Here is a 19270-nt window from a genome sequence, read left to right as displayed (position 1 = left end):
GTCATGCACACCATCTCTTGCAGCCTTACCCCCACAGCCACCACCATGCAGTGCAATCAGCCAGTCACACACTGTCTCTCACCATGATGTGTGGGTTCATACACTGTTATAGTTCATACACTGTTACAGTTGCACATCATAACCCACTATTGTGAAGGGTCACATGTGCTGGGTCACAGGTGCTGGCTCACTCAACCTCACATGGTCATCAAACAATCACACACTGTTACATATGCCACCTTCCACGACTCTTTATTCAGTCCCACACAGACTCACACCTCCAATTTCAGGACTTTCTTGGTTTTATTTTACAAAAGCTTTGAAGGTCCAGGCCAAGGGGTGTCTGTGGCCCAGAGGGTGGGGTTGTACTGACTGCTGGCTACAAGAGGGACCCCACCCCTGCCCTGAGGCCATGCTCTGTGCCCTCATGAGCTGAGTGGTGCCACCACAGTGGTGGTGGTAGTCGGAGGCATGGGGCCTGTGGGGAAGGCGCCTGTGGGCGAACCCAACAGGGGCCCCGGGAAAGGCACGAGGTGGCTAACAGGCCCTGACAGCACCATCGGGCCCAGGCCTTGGTAGAGATGGGCAGTACCAGGTGGGCCCAATGTCAAACCTGAGGCCATCTCCCCACAATTCCCACTACCGCTGCCCCCAGCCACCACCATGAAGCCGCCAGCTGGTCCTTCAGCTGCTCCTGCACCTCCCAGACTCGACCCCCGTTTCTTTTTCCCTTTTCCAGATGCCTTGCGGTTTCGCGTCTGAATACCATCCTTCCGCATGGTCAGTGGTCGGTTCACCTGTCAAAATGAAGGCCATGGGTGTTTCCCAACTCCAGATCTTTGCCGCCATGTCTCCACCAGGGACACCCTCTCCATCCCACTCCTTAAGAATAGGAAATTGAGTCGAGGACTACGGGAGCAGGCCCTGGGTGTAGCACAGGTACTGTCCTAAGGAATCGTGAGGTTGTGAGGCCCTGAGCTGGGGAATGACTGGGGAAAGCCTCCAGACCATAGGACTACCTGATGGCTGGAGGGAAGAGGAAAGGAGGAAGGAGATGGGAGATGGAAGAGGGAGAACGGAGCAGGAGGGAATGAAAGGGAGGGGGAGATGGAGTAGAGAAGGGAGGGATGAGGGGGAAGGAGGAGGGAGGAGAATAACAGGGAGAAGAGAAGAAAGGAAGGGAGGGAAGAAGAGCGGGAAGGAGGAGATGCTCAGAGGGGTAGGGCGCACCTGGTGTAGCTTGTAGTAGAGGCCACAGGCATTGCATACGGGGTCCCCGCTGGCATTTCTCCGCCACAGCGTTGTGGTGGTTGTCTGGCAGTTGGTGCACTGGGTACCTGCCCGTTTGCTAACAATCTGGGGGAAGCGAGAATGGGAGGATCAGGGCACTGGGGGGCAGAGGATCCAAGAGGTGAGGATCAGGTTGAAGGCAGGGCTTCCTGTCCAGGATGCGGACTGTGGGTTCTGTATAGGGCGAAGACAGGGCCTCTTGTCCAGGATACGGGCTTTCAGTATTATGTGGGGGACTACATTAGTAGTTCTCAACTTTGGCGGACATTGGAATCACTTGGGGAGTTAAAAACAATCCTGATGCCCAGGCAGCACCCCAGACCAATTAAATCAACACATCTAGGGGAGGGCCCCAAGGTGATCCCAGTGTGAAGCCAAGCATGAAAACGGCTGTGCAGGGAGAGGACAAGGTTCCTGCTCACAGCCTGTGAGGGTAGGTCAAGGATAGGTGCTCCTGTGCAAAGCTGGCTTCCTGTATGAATGGGGAAGGGATGGCGGAGTTGGGCTCTTATAGAGCTTGAGGATAGGGATCATTGGGCTAAGGGGAGGCAGGCCTGGGGTCTTACCAGGCGCTTCTTGGGTCGGATGAGGGGCCTGTTCTGCCCATTCATCTTGTGATAGAGGCCGCAGGCATTGCACAAGTAGTGGCCTGTCCTGTCCCGTCGCCACAGTGGAGTGGCTGTTGCTCCACAGTTCACACACTCCCTGGCCTCTGGTGAGATGGACAGAGGGGAAGGGGGAGCCAGGCTCAGCACAACTTTGCCTTGAAAACCCCCACCTCAACCTCCCTGTCCCTTTTTGGGAATCTCACCACATGTGGCCAGGGGCAGGGTTCCACGAAGCTTGGGGGAGGAGTAGGTCGCTGGATTGAGGGGGCTCCCGGTGGGAGAAAAGAAATTACTGGGGAAGTCAGGGCCCCCATAGGCACTGCCGGGGACAGGGAGTGATGAAGGCAGTGCAGGCCCCAGAGTCAGGAGGTCCGGACTCAGTCGCTCTGTCTTTAAGGTCTCCAGGAAGCTGCTGCTGCCTTTCCCATCTGGATTTTCTGGGGCCTGGGGAGGTGAGTCCTCACGGGTGGGGCACACAGTTGAGGGAGGGTACAGCCCGGTCTTGCTGTAGGCCCAGCTGGCATATGGTGAGCCCCCTGGGATCCCTTCCATACAGTTGAGCAATGGGTATACCTGAAAGACTGTTGCAAGGGTGGGTATGGGAAGGAAGAAAGAAGAGGACAGAATAGTCTAAAGCCATCCTGCTTTCAGGGTGCAGTGGTGCCCAACAGCCCCAACATGGTGGCCAGCTCGCCAACCTTTCCATAGGTTGCCAGAACAACAGCTGCTGGCCATTGGGTGACTCCTGGATCCTAAGCCCCACTGGTCACCCTGGCAACGGCAGTCACCTCCAGCCATTTCCAAGTGGGCTTTCAGGATGACTGTTGGGATTTGGAGCCTCATGGCACACTTGACAGCTAGGGCCACCACCACCTGCTTCCAACACTGTTTCCCAGTGTGGCAAGCTAATGAGCATGGGCATTCCCAAGTCTGGACTTAAGTAAGGGAAGTGGTCAGCACAGTCTTGTGAAGGCTTCCGGCCATTTTCAAGATGTCCTCCTTGTGGGATTCTGCCCTAGCTAAAGGTCTCCATGGCAACTCAATAGGACGAAACCAGTGCCAGGACAGCCACCCAAAGGAGTTACCTGGGGAGTGTCTGTAGGCCTCAGCATCCCTGTAGTAGGCCAGTGCGGCAGCTGCAGCTGAGGCGGTGCTCTGGGCTGTGGAGGAGGCTGCTGCATCCAAGCCATCAGGCCCAGAGGGGAAGAAGACCCCAGATTCTGGTGGCGAGGACACCAGGACAGGGTCCACAAACTGGGGCAGGGGCTCAGAGGTCCCCAGGGCTCCCAGGCCAGGGAACTCCATGGGGCCTCTGGGGTTTGACCTGTGCAGACAGGAGGGGTCCTCAGACACAGAAATCCTCCTCCCTCCCTTCTCCACCCCGTCTTCCTTTATTCCTCCCTCCTCCCACTCCAGCCTTCCAATCTATATCCCTCCTTTCTATCTCCCTAGTTTCTTCTTCCCCTTCTTCGCCCCTCCTCTTCCTCTATCCTTCCTTCCCACTACTCCCTCATCTCTTCCTTGTCTTCCACTCTCACTCCCCATCCTCTCACTCCCCATCCTCCTTTCCTTTTCCATTCTCCTCCCCTTCTTGCCCCATTTGTCTTTCCTCTCTTCCCTCCCTCCTCCTCTCCTTCTACACCCCTTTCTATTCCTTTCCCTCCCCTTCCTCCCTCTATTCCTTTCCCTTCTTCTTCCTCTTCCTCCCTTTCTTCTCTTTCCTCTCCCTCCTCCCCCCCTCCCATCTCTTTTTTCCCCTCCTCTCACTCAACTTCCCTTCTTTCTCCGCCTCTCCTCTTCCCCCTCTTCCTTCTCTTTCCACTCTTCCTCCTTCCTCCTCTTCCTCCCCCCCTCTTCTTTCCCTCCTCCTCTCTCTCTCCCTTGACCCCACCTCCTCTTTCCCTGGTCCCCCTTCTCTCCCTCCATCTCTTCCTTCTTCTCTCCCTCTCCCCTCAGCCACCTGCTCTCCTTCTTCCCCTTTCTATATCTCCTCCCTCTCCTTTTGTCTTCCCCTCCTCTCCCTTTCCCTTACCTCCTGTCTCCTTCCCTCCTTTTTCTCCATCCTTCTCCTCTCCCTCCATTTCTACTCATCTCTTTCTCTCTCTCCTATTGTCTCCTCCCCCACTCCTCCTTCAGTTCTTTGTCTCCCCCTACCCCCATTCTCCCTCCTCCTCCCCCTCTAGAGGAGCCTGGGTGGGGTGGGCTGGGGTGCAGAATCAGAGTCCCTTGAACCACTTGGTCACCCCCTAGGACCTTGGGGTTCACCCTCCTGTGCTCCCCAACTTCATCCCTATCTGTTGCATCTTGCCTTCTGACTTTCTCAGAAACCCCATGGTTTCCGGCTTGACTACCCCTTCCCCCACCTCCGTTGGGTCCGCAGACAGAGTTCCTCCCTGCTCCATTGGGGGGGGTCAGTACCCCCACTGCTTATCTCTGCCATCCCCACCCAACTTTTGAAATCTCCCCACGGCCACTAGCTTCCTCTGAGGAGGGGGACAGGTGGGAGGTGTTCCCTTTACCCATACCCTGTCCCCTTGGGGAGGTTGGCCATAGTTCTGCTTTCGGGTTCCTTCAGTTCTCACCATCCCCAGGCCTCAGTTTCCCCATCTGCCAGATGGAAGGTGGTGACAGGGCCAAGCTAAGACCTGTGAGATGGCGGCTTGGTCTATACAACTTTGCCTCTGTACTTCCCTGTGTGTATCTCTGTCTCCCTGGGTCTCTCTTTCCCTGACAATCTTGTTTCTTCTCAAGCTTGGCTCTCTGCATTTCTCACCCATTTTTCTATGCTACAATGATATATCTTGTTCTGTCTTTCTGTGCTTTTATAAATGTCTAATGTTTTTCCTTCCCTTTCTCTGTCTTTCCATGTCTCTGTCTCTGATTTTTTCCCTCCATCTTTATCTCTCTGTCCTTTCATCTCTGTTTCTCTTTCTTAGCTCTCTTTATCTCTTTCTGTTTTCCTTCTCTCTCCCTTTCCACTCACATTTACATCTCTCCCACTCCATTTCTTTCTGCTTGTTTGTCTCTCCCGGCTCTCTCTCTGGGCCCTCTGGCCTGATTTCCATGTCTGTTTTATTATCCCCCGATCCCTGACCACACCCCACTGCACACAGCCCTGAATGATGAGCCAGGAAACCTACCCCTACCCCTGACTTGCCCTGTGGATCTGAAGCCCTTGTTTTCCCTGTCTGTGGAGTGATGGAGATAGCGTGGAAGGCCGTCTTCAAATCCTTTGCCTACGTGACCCATTGGGTAGACAGGCTAAGGGTTGGGCCCGGGGTTGGGGGATGTACTGGGAAAGAGAAGGGCCTGTGGATGTGCCCACCACCAACCTAGGCCCCAGCAGCTCTCCCTGGGGAGGGCATCTTGCCTCCTCATCTCGGCTTCCAACTCTTTCCTTTGGGTCTCTCCAGGATTCTATCTATGATTCTCTCTGTGTTCTTGTCTCACTCTTCATTTCTGTTCCTGGGTCTCCCTCTCTCCTGCTGTCTCTCTGTCTCTCTTACTGATTCTCTGAGTCTCTCTCTCTGTTTCTCCCTTCTCTCTCTGCATGTCTCCGTCTCTTGCTCTTTTGTCTCTTTTTATCCCCATCTCTCTTTGTTTCTCCCTTCCTTCTCTCTCTGTCTCCCTGTGTGTGTCTCTTGCTTTTGGTCTTTATCACCACTGTTTCTTTATCCCCTCATCCTCACCTCATCCCCCATAATCACCCTCCAGCCCCACTGCCCCCTGTCCCTGCACCTGACACCTTGGTGGGTCCAGGGCTGCCCACCCCTCCCGTGGCGGGGGCCCAGCCCCCTCCTACCCCCAGTTATCACTCTCTGGACAGAGATAAAGTTTATCTCGAGGCTGGGGGATATGAAAGCTCCTTATCAGCTGCCCCACTAGAGAAAGTGCTGCCCCAACGGGCAGTAGACAGCAGGCCGGCACCCTCAACTCTCCCTTGGCCCAGCCCCTCACCCAAGGTAATGACCCTCTCCCAGTCCTCAAGGGAGGGTCCCTCACGAATGAAGGGAGCAGACATGGAGTCTGAGGGCAGATGCATCTTGGGAGGGTTTAAGGGTCAGATATGGGGCTGAGGAGTCAAGAGAGTTTTGGGGTATAGCCATGGGGGTTGTGGAAGCAGAGACAGGGCTTGAGGAGCAGAGACAGCCTTGAAACGTCCCATTTTGTGATCAGAAATAGGTTAGGAAGGCAGAGACAAGGTTGGGGGTCAGGGGTGGAGTTTGAGAGTCAGAAGAAGTTGAGAAGTTGGAGATGTAATTTGGGGGTCAGATATGGATTCTGAGAGTCATGGAACAGTTTGGGGATCCAAGGGTTTTATTAGAGCAGAGATGGAGTTTAGGGGTCAAAGATCGTTTTGGACAGGAACAAATGTGTCTGATGATTAGAGATGGGTTATGGGAGTACAGGAGGAGTTTGAGAACAGAGATAGAGTTGGAGTAGGGGAAGATTTGGGGCCACAGAGGAGATCTGGAGAACAGAAGACATTTTGAAGCTGAGATGGGGTTTAGGGAAGGCAGACACAAGGATTTATGTGACAGAATAGATTTGGAGGAGTAGAGTTGGCGTTTGGGGTAACAAAGACATTTTCATGCACAGCCACGGGGTTGGGAGTGAGAAATGGTTTTGGGGTATAGAGAGAAGTCACAAGGAACAAATATAGGGTTTGAGAGGCAGAAATGGGAGTAAGAGGATGGAGCTAGGGTTTGGCGGGCCAGAGACAGGTTTGGTGGGTCAAAGAGAGAATTGGGGCAGAGGCAAGGATGGTGTGGAATAGATAAAGGCCTGGGGAGCAGAAATAGGCAGGGGGCAAAATTGAGTTTTGGGGGCGAATTTGGAGATAGAGACAAGTTCGGGTAAGTAAAAACCAGATTTGAGGCAGGAGTGGTATTCAGGGAGAAGAAAGAATGTTTTAGGGGGCAGAGATGGGTTATGGGGAACAGCAGTAAGAGATCAGGGGCACATAGATATCTGGAAAGACATGGATGGGAGTCAGGGCAGAGAGAGGTGGGGTAAGGGGGTAAATTTGAGGTAGAGATGGGGGTTGGGAAGACCGGGAGGAGCTGTCAAGGGATTCGGGGGTGGTAGACACTTTGGGGACCAGCAGTGGGTTGGGGAGTCTGAAGCAGGTTGGAGAAGTAGCTTTGGGGTAAGGGGCAACAGACCTGGGTTTTGCCTTGCTGGAGACTCTTGGAGGGGCTGAGACTGACCTGGGTTGGTTGGTGCGGAGGGTTCAGCTGCTTTGGGGATGTGGCGAGCTCAGTGTGAATCCAGGGGATGTCCTGGCTGGCCTTGGCCTTTGAGGTTCCCTTCCTCCTTCTCTCCCTCCCCGCCTCCCTCTTCTCTCCTCCCCAGGGAGTGGCTGGCGCCCTAGTGGGTGGGGCGGGCCAGGGGAGGGGGCGGGCCCCCTGCTGTTGGGGCACCTCTTGGGCAGTGGGGGCCTTCCTTCACCCCACCTGCCCACCCTTCAGATTCTTGGACCGTGTTTGACTTGGGCTCCTGAGGACTTCATTGTCCAGCCAAACAAAATGGGCTAAAGCCAAGAAAAAATGTAAATAGCAGATATGGCTTCATGACTCTGCTGGGCCTTTGTGTTTGTAAAGCCCCTACTGTGCCCTGGCCCAGGTGTGGGCTGGGTCCTTATGCATGCACATCTTCACGGCCACAGGGAGAGAAGGGATGTGACTGTACCCATTTTGCAGGCAAGAAGAATGAGACTCAGAGAGGTTCAGTGGGACTTGAACCAGAGCCTGTAGGACATCTTGACGACCCAGGCCCAGCACAGGGGCCAGGCAAGGGCTGGCGGGAGGCAGGGGCACACTCACTCAGCACCCCACTGGGGCTTACGCCAGCTCTGGCCTGCCCTGGGGCAGCAGATAAGTCTTATCAGATGGAGGCCACTGTGGCTGTTGGCTCCGGTAACTGGCTGTCTTGGGATGGGGGCGGGGCTGGGGGTGCACACAGGGACAGCGGCTTCAACTTCTTGCCCGCCATGCTGCTCTGGAGGCGGGAAACAGGTGGGACCCAGAGTTGGTTCCCCTGCTGATCCTTGAGGAGTGGGATGGGGTGGGGGAAGGGAAGGAGAAATGAAGGGATAGACAAGGGAGAGAAGCGGCAGAGAGACAGAGACAGGGAGAAAAGGAAATGGGGAGACATAGAGAAAGAGACCCAGAGCTGGAAGGAGGCAGAGGGCACAGAAAGAAAGGAGAGACAGAGAGAGGGAGAGAGAGACACAGGGAGAGCCAGAGATAGTTAAAGACAAAGAGAGGCAAAGAGAACGAGAGACGGAGATGGACAAAAGGGAAAGATAAAGCCTGCAAATGACAGAGCCCAATGACACAGGTGCAGAAACAGTAGGAGACAAAGTTAATGTTGTAGAGTCTGAGAGGAAGTCCATGAGACCCCAGGTGGCGAGCTGGGTATTGTCCTGGGCAGGAGGTGCTGGGGTGGGTGGGACAGGGGAATGTGGATTGGTGTGGACCCATGTGGCTTGTGTCTCTGCCCTAAACCTGCTGAGATGGACCCCCAGAGAGTTGCTGGGCCTTTGTACCTCAGCCCCCACCTTCCTACCCTGCCCTACCTCCCCCAGATAGTAACAACAGTGAAGACAACCAGTGCCTGACACTGTCCTAGACCCATGCCTGGCCTATTCTGAGCATTTTCTCCATGTGAAATCATTAGACACACGCTCACAGAGCATATAGTAGGTGTCCAACTTGGGTCCTCATAGGGCAGGGGTGTAAAACTACCCAGTCATGACCCCAGGGCTTCATGGGACAGGGAGCGCTTCTGACCACCTATTCTACAGATGAGGAGACTGAGATCCACTGAAGGCAGAGGGCAAGATTGGAGTCCTGAGTCAGCGGGGTCTGCTCACCCATGGGCCCACCCCAGAGGGAGTTTTCTCTCCTCATCTGCCTCTCTGGGCCTCCGTGTCCTCATATGCAAAACGGGAGTTTTGAGGAGGAAAGAGAGCAAGGCCATGACTTTGAGTTCATTGACCTCCTGCTATGTGCCATGCCTTGTGCTGAGCCCTCATTGGTAAGAATAAAGGCAAAGACCCCTATGGCTTAAGTGGCCATGGTTTCAGGATATCTACTCTGGAGCCAGCCCACCCTCATTTATAGACCGCCCTATCAGTGACTGGCCATGTGCCCTCGGGCGAGTTATTATCTGCTCTGGACCTCAGTTCCTCATCTATAAAAATGGGGTTACAGTGGCTGCTCCATAGAGTGATGGGGCCACTAAATAAGGTTTAATCTGTCAAGTGATTTTAACTCACTTGAATCTGAAATCTCAATAACCGTTAAGTAGTCTTATTTATTTATTGAGTACCTGCTGTACAAAAGGGATAGTATTTGGACCTGTTTTTACTATGACTACTACTAATTCTAGTACTGGCTAAAAATATGCTGACACCAATACCACTACTAATTCTAATTACTAATATTAACATTAATTCTAATATTGATGTTAACACTAAGACAAATTTTAATAGTGATAGTAATACTAATGCTAATTCTAATCTAACACTAATGCTGTTATTAATACTAATACTAAACTAATAATTCTAATTCTGTCAACAATAATGATAATACTAATGCTTCTCTTAGCACTAATATAATAATAATAGCAACAGCAGTAATGCTTGCCAAGCCACACCAGGCACTGTGCTAAAGTGCTCTCCATACATAGTTTTATCCCGTTCTCACCAGGTCCTTGTGGTGGAAGTGCGTATAATTGCCCCCATCTTCCAGACTGAGAGTAGGTGCAGAGAAATGAAGATGTTCATCCAAGGCCCTGGGTTCCTGTCTCAGCTCTGACGCTGATTTGCTTCATGACTCCTGGGCAAGATACCCTCTGAGCCCAGTTCTTTTGCCTGGAAAATGGGTACAATCATAGAACCCACATGGAGTGTTGTTGAGAGGCCGCTCAACACAAGACCTGCCTGGCACACCATAAATGGTGAGCTCTGTAATGGTAACTCCTCATTGTTGTTGTTGTTGTTATTATTATTCTTATTACTATTATCATCATCATTAGAAACAGCCATTGAAATGTTAGTGGAAAGGTAGAGAAATCTGTCCTCCTGGGGAAGGGCAAAAGCTGGAGGCATGTCTCAGACCAGTGTTTGGCCACTGGACTCATGGCCCATTTCTTCATAACTGGAGGGCGAGGGGGTTCAGGAAGAGAAGTAAAGGGTGGGGAATGGGAGCCACAGAGCCCTGCCTCCATCAAGAGCCAGAAACCCTAAGGCTCTGAGGCCAGGCCTCACCCCGTCCCCTCCCCCATCTTGGTGGAGGGGGTACAGACCCAGAAGTCTGCGGCAACAGCTCAGCCAGCAGGGAGGCAGCTGGGAGTGGGCAGATAAGGGAATCGGCAGGGCCAGGCCAGGCTTTGGGGGAGACCAACGAGGAGGGCAGGCGGTGGGGGTGAGGGTGGGGGTGGAGTGTCTGGGCCAAGCATCCTCCATTTGAGACTCAGCCCCAACGTCCTCTCTTCCTGTCCTCTTCCCGGAAGCCTTCCCTGACTGGTTCCCTCCCTCCTGGCATTTTCTGAGGTTCTAGAGTTTGGTGCAAGCCCATGGTATTTGGACTATTCATGACTCTTCCAGACTGTGGAGTCCACCAGGGCCACAACAGAACCCGACTCCCCTGGGTGTCAATGGCACCTAGAGAAACATCAGCCAAAGCCAAGCTAAGGAGTCAAACATTTGCCTCAGAACCACTGTTTTGTTTAACAGAAAAGTATAAAGGATACTGTAACAAGCATTCACCTGTGTCAAACATTAGTATTTTGCCTTATTTACTTCAGACCCTTTAAAAAAAGAAGTATAATGTTACAGAAATAGTTGAAATCTTTGCACCAATTCCATTTCCCTTTCTCCTTCCATTGCCTTGTGTTTGGTGTTTATCTTCCACATGAGTATTTTTATTCTATTAATACATATATGTGTACCCATAAACAATGTAGGATACTGGGGATTTGGGGCCTGTTTTTGAACTTCATATAAATGGAATCATACAATATGTGCTTCTTTTGATCATCATAATGTCTGTGACATTCATCCACGTTGTTGTGTTTATTAATAGTTCATTCTTTTTTTATTAAGATGTGATTCACGTACCATAAAATTCTCCCTTTTAAAGTGTACATTTCAGTGGTTAGACTATTCACATGGTTGTGCAACTATCAACATTATCTAATTCCAGAACATTTTCATCACCCCAAAAAGAAGCGCTGTACCCATTAGCAGTTATCCCCCATTCCAAGCTCCTGGCAACCACTAATCTAACTTCTGTCTCATGGATTTGCCTGTTCTGGACATTTCATAGAAATGGAATCATACAATATGAGGCCTTTTGTGACTGGCTTCTTTCACTTTACATAGTTTTCAAGGTTGATTCATATCGTAGCATGGATCAGTACTTCATTACTTTTTATGGCTGAATAATATTCCATTATATGAATATTCTACATTATCTTTATTCATCTGATTAATGAACAGTTTTGGTTATCATGAATAATGCTGCTATGAACATTCATGTAAAAGTTTGTATGTGGACATCTGTTTTCAGTTCTCTTGGGTATATATCTAAGAATGGAATTGTAAGGCTTATGGTAATGAATTCTATGTTTAACTTTTTGAGGAACTGCACAAGTGTTCTCCACAGCAGCTGTATGAGGGTTCTAATTTATCCACATCCTCTCCAGCACTTGATATTGTCTCTCTTTTTGATTCTAGCCATCCAAGTGGGTATGATGTGGTATCTCATTGAGGTTTTAATTTGCATTGGCCTAATGAGTATGATATTGAGCACGTTTTGATGAACTCATTGGCCGTTTGTACATCTTTCTAGAGAAATGTCTATTCAAATTATTTTCCCATTTTTAATTGGGTTATTTGTGTTTTTATTGTTGAGTAGTAAGCTTTTTTTATATTTCCTGGATGGTAGATCCTTATAGATATGTGATTTGCAAATATATTCTCCTATTTGTGGGTTGTCTTTTCATTTTCTTGAGAATGTTCTTTGAAGCACAAAAGCTTTTAGTTTTTTGTTTTTGTTTCTTTTTTTTAGTTGAGCCATCCTGCTACCTGTTGGCAGCTCAGCAGCAACTCAGCTCAGGCTGGGCATCAGCCTGCTGTTGCTCAGAGCTCGCACTCTTGCACGAGCTCTTAACCAACTGAGCCACTCGGCCAGCCCCAAAAGCTTTTAGTTTTGATAAAGTCCAATTTATCTGTTTTTCTTTGGTTGCTTATGCTTTAGGTGTCATATCTAACAAACCATTGCCTAATCCAAGGCCACAAAGATTTATGCCTATGTTTTCTTCTAAAAGTTTTATAGTTTTGGCTCTTATATTTCGGTTTCTGATTCATTTTGAATTAATGTTTGTATCTGGTATGAAGTAGAGGTCCAATTTCATTCTTTTGCATGTAGATAACCAGCTGTTCGAACACCATTTGTTGAAAAGACTATACTTGCCCCATTGACTTGTCTTGACACACTTGTCAAAAATCAATTGTCTATAATGTATGAATTTATTTCTGGACTCTTCATTCTGTTCCATCAATCTATATATCTGTTTTTATGCCAGTACCACACAGTCTTGATTACTGTAGCTATGTAGTAAGTTTTGAAATTGGGAAGTGTGAGTCCCCCAACTGTGTTTTTCTTTTTCAAGATTGTATTAGTCATTCTGAGTCCCTAGAATTTCCATGAATTTTAGGATCAGTTTGTCAGTTTCTGCAAAAACAGCAAGCGGGGATTCTGATAGGGATTGCATGAAATCTAGAGATCAATTTGGGGAGTATTGCCATCTTAACACTATAAAGTCTTTTATCCATGAACATGTGATTTTTTCCCATTTATTTAGGTCTTTTACTTTCAGCAATGTTTTATAGTTTTCAGTGTACAAGTCTCGCCCATCTTTTGTTAAATTCATTACTAAGTATTTTATTATTTTTGATGCTATTATAAATGGAATTGTTTTCTTAATTTCATTTTTGGATTGTTCACTGTGAGTGTGTAAATATATGATCAAGTTTTGTGTGCTCTTGTATCCTGTTACATTACAGAGAGAGAGGGGGGGGTTTGTTGTAGATTCCTTAAGATTTTCTGCATACAAGATCATGTCTTCTGCAAATAGAGATATTTTTGCTCCTTTTTTCCAATATGAATGACTTTTATTTATTTCTTTTGTTTTACCTAATTGCCCTTACTAGAACCTCCAGTACAATGTTGAATAGAAGTAGTTGGAGGAGATGTCCTTGTCTTGTTCCTAATCTTTGGGAGAAAGTTTTCAGTCTTTAATCATTAAGTATGATGTTAACTGTAGGTTTTTTGTAAATGTTCTTTATCAAGTTGAGAAAGTTCTCTTCTATTCCTAGTTTGTTGAGTGTTTTTATCATGAAAGGGTGTTGAATTGTGTCAAATGCTTTTTTCTGCATCTGTTGAGATCATGTAGTTTTTGTATTTTATTCTATTAATCTGCTGTATTACATTGATTGATTTTCATATGTGGAACCAATCTTGCATTCCTGGGATAAATACCACTTGGTTATGTTATATGTTTTATATGTTGCTGAATTCTATTTACTAGTATTTTGTTAAAGATTTTTGTATCCATATTCATGAGATATTGGTCTGTAGTTTTCTTTATGTCTTTGTCTGGTTTTGGTATCAAGTTAATGCTGACCTCATACGTTTATTCCTTTTTATTCCTGAGTATTATCCATGGAATGGATATGCCATAGCCTTTTTATTATTATTATTAGTTTCAGGTGTACAAAACAATGTAATAATTAGACATTTACACCCCTCACAAAGTGATGATGCCACCCAATCTACTACCCCTCTGACATTGTATATAGCTGTTACAGTTCTATTGACTCAATTCCCTATGCTGTACTCTACATCCCGTGACTATATATATATATATATATATATATATATATATATATATGTATGTATGTTATAGTTGACATACAATATTATTCAGCTTCAGCTTCAGGTGTACAACACAGTGGTCAGACATCTATACAGCCCATGAAATGGTCTCACTAATAAGACAAGTGTCCATCTGACCCCCTACAAAATCTTTGCAACATTATTGATTATATTCCCCAAACTGTATTGTATATCTCCATGGCTATATTGTGATTGCTAATATGTACTTTCTAATCCATTTACCTTCTCCCCCATCACCATCCCCCTCCCACCTAGCAACCCTCAGTTATTTTTCCATATATTTCTGAGTCTCTTTCTGTTTTTTTTCTTCGTTTATTCTGTTCTTTAGATTTCACATATAAGTGAGATCATATGGTATTTGTCTTTCTCTGTCTGACTTATTTCACTTAGCATAATATTCTCTAGGTCTGTCCATGTCATTGCAAATGGTAATATTTCATTCTTCTTTATGGCCGAGTACCATAGTCTGTTTAACTGTTCATCTGCTGATGGACATTTCGGTTGTTTCCAGTTTTTTCCCTATTACAGCAAATCTGTAATTCATAAACTCATATTTGTTTTTTCTGAGCACCAACATGTGGAAGAGTTTCTCCAAGAGCAGGGAATACCAGTTCATCTACCCATCCATCCACTTAGCCACCCATCTATCCATCCACCTGCCCACCTAACCACTCATTCGTCCACCCATCTGCTGCCCACCCTTCCTCCCTGCTTGTCTCCCTCCTTCCCTCACAGCAGCCAGAGGGAGCCTGTTAAATCCTAAGTCAGATCATGGCCCTTCTCTGTCTGTGACCCTCCTGTGGCTCCCTTGTCACTCATAGTAAAAGCCGGAGTCCTCTCCATGGCCCACGAGGCCCTACACAATATGTCCCCACCACCTCTCCAACCTCACCTCCTCCTGCTCCCCCTCACTCACTGCTCCCTCCATCTTTGTACTGGCTTCCTGCCTTTCCTCACACAAACCAGGCACATTCATGCCTCAGGACCTTTGCATTGGCTCTTCTCTGCCTGGTATGCTCTTCTCCAGTGATCAGTGCAGCTCCTTCCTCATCTCTTCAGGTCTGTGACCTAATCTCTCCTTCTCAGTGAGGTCTCCCCTGTCCATCCCATTGCACAGTGGAAACTGGCCCAGCGATTTTTATCTGTTCCCTCTTTTCCATCTTTTCTTTTTCTCCAACGCATTTATCATCCTCTAACATACTGAATATTTTCCTTACTTAATTTTGTTTATTTTGACTCTATCCCACTAGAATGGCAGCTCCACAAACATAGGTATGCTTATCTCTTCTGCTCAACGCTCTTTCTCCAAAGCCAGAAACAAGGCCAAGCACATGGTAGGGGCTCAATATATGTTCATTCATTGAATGAGTGACTAGCATGGTGGTGGTGGTGGGGACAGAAACAGAGGAAATTTGTCTTTGTCCCATCTAAACTGTGCCAGGAGCTGCACCTCAGTTGAGATGAGTCTGGGCCTAACAGATCCAAAGGTAGAAAGTGCTACATCCCCTGGGGGAGAGACCAGGTAAGGCACACCAACAGGAGATAGTATCATCTGGGCTGTTCCTTGAAGGTCCCATGGGAATCATAGAGATCTTGTGGTTCGGAGAGCACTCTGGGATGGAGGAAACAGCAGGCAGCACCTGGACATAGTAAGGCGCGTCTAAAAGGATGAGAAAGGATGGGTTCATGGACAGGGAGAAATCTGTTAGAGACCTTGTATCCCAAGGGCCTAAGCCTGGATTTGGTCTGCAGAGATGTTATACACTGGCGCTGACCTCCAAACAGCTCAGAGACCTCATGGGCTTGACAAACACACATATATAACACCGAGAAATAATAACAAAGAGCTCATATTAATTGAAAGGTTATTCATTGATTGGAGCAGCTTGGAAGGACATTCAGACATATAGGTTTGGTCTCAAACCCATCTCAGGTTCCCCCAGCAGGATGTGTGAAGTGCCTAAGTCCTTAGTCCTTGGAGGTCCCTGGGCCTGGGCAAGGTCCTGGAGGGAGGAAGAGGGCAACATTGCAAGGAGCAGAGCGTAGGAGTGCCAGCCTCAATCACGGGGAGATATAGTTGGACACCTCAATCAGGTTTCTGTCAGGGTCTCGGAAGTAGATGGACATAATGGGCCCTTTTGCTCCAGTTCTGGGGACTGGACCCTCCTCAATGGGAACATCATAAGCCTGAAGTGGGAGAAGACAAACATGACAGTCCATGTGTGAGACCAAAATTGAATTCCTTATAGTGGCCTAGGAGACCCCTGTTTTTTTCTGACCTCATCTCCTATCATTCTTCCTTCTCTCCCTCTGCTCCAGCCACATACCAGCTGTACGACCTTGAACAGAGCACCTACGTGCTCTGTACCGCAGCTCCCTCACCTGTAAAATGAGGATGATGATAGGGTCTAATATTATTTAGTAAGTGGTAGAGCCAGAATTCAAACCCAGGAAGTCTAGGACAGAGTCCATACTCAACCCCCATGCTTTCCCCACTTTATTCCAAACCAGACTTTTCACTGATACTTTCCAAAGAGGGAGTCCAGGATATTTGCACAGAATATATTCAAGACCTTGATCTGTGTTTCCCAACAGGAGAACCAATGCCCCCTTTACATGAAATCATTTAAAGTGTTAACAGGAACACCACCATTAAATAACAGTGAGTCAGAAATTATTTCCTTTTCACTCCTCTTTCAATCCTCCTGATTATACCAAGAAAGCCTCCGGTGGATGCTAACAAGTGCTTAGCACCTCCTTAACCACTTGCAAATCTCCCTTTGGAATGTCAGGCCCAGAGAATTCAGGGAATGGAAATCACTAGAATTGAATGACATTGTGATGCTTTTATAGCTATTTGTTTTTACAGTTACCTTCCCTTTGTGCCAAGATATACTGTGTTGTTTTCTTTCATTTACTTGTTTGAATATTTTCTTTATACATAAATATGTGTAAAAATAATTTAGGTATATTTTTTTACAAGGGTGATGTAAAGTTTCCTTTTAAAGTACATTTGTTTATGTGAAAAAAATGTCAATAAAAATAATGAGTAAACAATTGTGTCCAGGTATTATCTGGATGTGAGGAAACTCATTATGCCTGAAGTTGGAGGAAGACATCTCTGGGTTTTGCTTCTGTTTTCACTGCATCTGCAGCAGCTTTCTCAAAAAGAATGTAAGCCTGACTCACCTTGAGGTGCAGGACCATTTCCTCCAAAGGCACCTCTGTGATGAGACATATGTCCAGGGAGCCAGGAACTGGGTGAGCAGCTTTGGGTTCAAATTCCTTTCCCACCTCGTGGAGGTTAAATTTTTGGTCTCCAAAACACAGTGCTTTCCGGTCTCCCTATTTGGGGAGAGAAAACAATGTAGAACTAAACCTCCAAGATGAGCGCGAGGTAAAGCCCCCTATCTGCCCCAACAACGTTAAAAAAAAAGTAGAACAGGGCTTTTAATGAAAAACAACAGCCTCTTTTCCCACCCCAGTCTCATTCCCTAGGGGCAACTGCTTTCAATGTATGTGCATGTGTGTGTGTGTTTCTTCAGGAAATTATTTCCATATCTCTAAATAATGTTTTTACTACCCATGGCAGAGACAGCAATTTGCCTACTTAATATACATGTCTCCTTTTTTCTTAAAAACACAACCCAAATTTCAATGGGGTCAATTGTGCGCTCAGCTTTAAAAACTTAACACTGAGACTCTGGAATGTGTTCTATTGTCTTCTAGTCTTTGATGTGACTCTTGGGAAATCTGATATCTGCATATTTATGTTTCCTTTGTAAATTAGTTTTTAACCTCTCAGAAAGCTCTTAGGATCTTCATTTCCACTTTGATGTTCTATAATTCCATAAAATCATATCTAAGTGTCAATGTGCTGGATATTCAGTTAACCCTTTCCATAAAAACACTGAGAAGTTCTCTTGCATTATTCCTATGGTAATTTCCTCCCCTCCATTTCTCCATTTTTCTCTCTGGAATTTTCCCTATTCAGAGTTTGGAATCTCCTCCACTGATCCTTTAAATTTTTCTCATAGATTTGTTGTGGGTTTTTAAAAAGTTATTTTCTAAAGTATTATAATAAAATTTTACTCCACCTGCAGTTTGGCATCTGGGGAAGTGATTACCTTGAAGGTTATGACCTCCATGCCCAGAATCTTGGAGTAAAACGTGGTGGTATCTTTGATACTCTTTACTGTCATCACGATGTGGTCAAGCCTATGAATAAGACATGGGGAAGGGGTCTGACTGCTGTCCCTCCATGACTGAAAAAAAAAGGAGAGAATTCAGAAGAGATCACATTGCCACTGGTCACACCCAAGTTTCCTGTTTCCTTCTCCTCACCTCCCCCAATGATTATACTTCCTCTTCACCCCCATTTCAAGGGGAGAGTCCGGGGAGGAAACTTTAGTAGTCTTATTGCCCACATGTGGATTCACAAGTGCCCATGTGTCTGCTATGACCACTCTCCACTGTTTTCTTGTTCTCTTTCTCCTTCCAGGGGGATAGAGGTGAAGACCAAGAACAAACCCTCTCTTCTTTTCCTCAAGCTGAAATTCATCTCTTTTGCAAGAAATGACAAGACACAGAGGATGCCCAGCCCTATGAGTACAAACCCTCCGTTGGCCAATTTAACCCAGTCCCCTCCTTTCCCACTCTGCAGCTATGATCACAGAGGACAGGAAAAGGAGGGAGCATCTCAGATGAAATTAATGCTTCAGGGCATGAGTGTTTACAGATCCACCTTGAAACCCAGTGGGAGAGCACACCTCCTCCCCCCAACTTCCCTCCCTCTTCACACTTCCCACCAGGTCTTTGTCTTGATTTGCATTCTTTAGTAATTTGTATATTTGCATTACATTTGCTACAGGATTATAAGGTGACTGTGGTCTGGCACTATTGGTAGCAGAGTATAGTGGTTAAAAGAATAGACTGTGGCCCGAGAATCACATGAGTAAAATCTCTGTGCTTTAGTTTCCCTTTATGTAAAGTAAGCATGGTTTTATACATATCTTATAGTACTATTGTGAACATTTTTTTTAAAATTGGGGAATTGGGGGATGGGAACAGCGCTGGGGAATTGGGGAAGGGGAACAGACAAATTGCTGTTCTTTTGTTCTTCAGTCTAGTTGTGGAGGGCGTTGCTTCACTGGCCCAAGTTGGCACCATCATTGTGCTCTTCCCAGGCGAGGCAGATTAGTCGCCGGTTTCTGGACGGCCGCTCACAGCGGCTGCAGGCCGCTCACCCTGGCTGCTGACTACACATGGTAGCCCATGGCAACCCACTGCCACAGGGGCTGCAGCCTATGCCGTCACCGGTGACTCACGGCAGCCCAGCTCCAGGTCTAGCTGTTGTTCAGCATCTTAGCTGTGGAGGGCAGTGTCACTGGCTCTCATAAGTGG

At 47.4% G+C, this 19270-nt stretch overlaps 2 protein-coding genes and 1 long non-coding RNA gene across 4 annotated transcripts in view; 1 reads left to right on the top strand and 2 right to left on the bottom strand.

Annotated features, from left to right (window-relative positions):
* LOC109374791 (uncharacterized) overlaps positions 1-19270 on the top strand; it is a 42072-nt gene that overhangs the window by 5033 nt on the left and 17769 nt on the right. Inside the window, exons 3-4 of the long non-coding RNA XR_002122456.1 lie at positions 740-939; positions 18369-18678. This is a non-coding gene — a long non-coding RNA (uncharacterized LOC109374791). The remainder of the gene's footprint in view (positions 1-739; positions 940-18368; positions 18679-19270) is intronic.
* On the bottom strand, positions 251-7218 carry GATA1 (GATA binding protein 1). 2 transcript variants are annotated; one of them, XM_019629625.1, is made up of 6 exons: positions 7064-7218; positions 2984-3222; positions 2102-2479; positions 1857-2002; positions 1231-1356; positions 251-797 (listed from the first exon to the last, which is right to left on the bottom strand). In XM_019629625.1, exons 2-6 carry the CDS (start codon positions 3201-3203, stop codon positions 426-428), a joined length of 1242 nt encoding a protein of 413 aa, XP_019485170.1. In that variant the 5' UTR covers positions 3204-3222; positions 7064-7218; the 3' UTR covers positions 251-425. The 2 variants fall into 2 exon arrangements, with proteins under 2 accessions (XP_019485170.1, XP_019485169.1); XM_019629624.1 differs by having other exon boundaries at positions 285-797; positions 7109-7218.
* The window catches only part of GLOD5 (glyoxalase domain containing 5), a 14300-nt gene continuing 10753 nt past the window's right edge, over positions 15724-19270 (bottom strand). Inside the window, exons 2-4 of the mRNA XM_019629627.1 lie at positions 17995-18132; positions 17057-17212; positions 15724-16054 (exon numbers count right to left, since the gene is read on the bottom strand). Coding sequence (XP_019485172.1) covers positions 15929-16054; positions 17057-17212; positions 17995-18132 — 420 coding nt within the window. The 3' untranslated portion in view covers positions 15724-15928. The remainder of the gene's footprint in view (positions 16055-17056; positions 17213-17994; positions 18133-19270) is intronic.

Source organism: Hipposideros armiger, unplaced genomic scaffold (assembly GCF_001890085.2).
Source record: "Hipposideros armiger isolate ML-2016 unplaced genomic scaffold, ASM189008v1 scaffold_862, whole genome shotgun sequence".
Taxonomy (NCBI): domain Eukaryota; kingdom Metazoa; phylum Chordata; class Mammalia; order Chiroptera; family Hipposideridae; genus Hipposideros; species Hipposideros armiger.
This window is presented reverse-complemented; position numbering and strand designations above follow the sequence as displayed.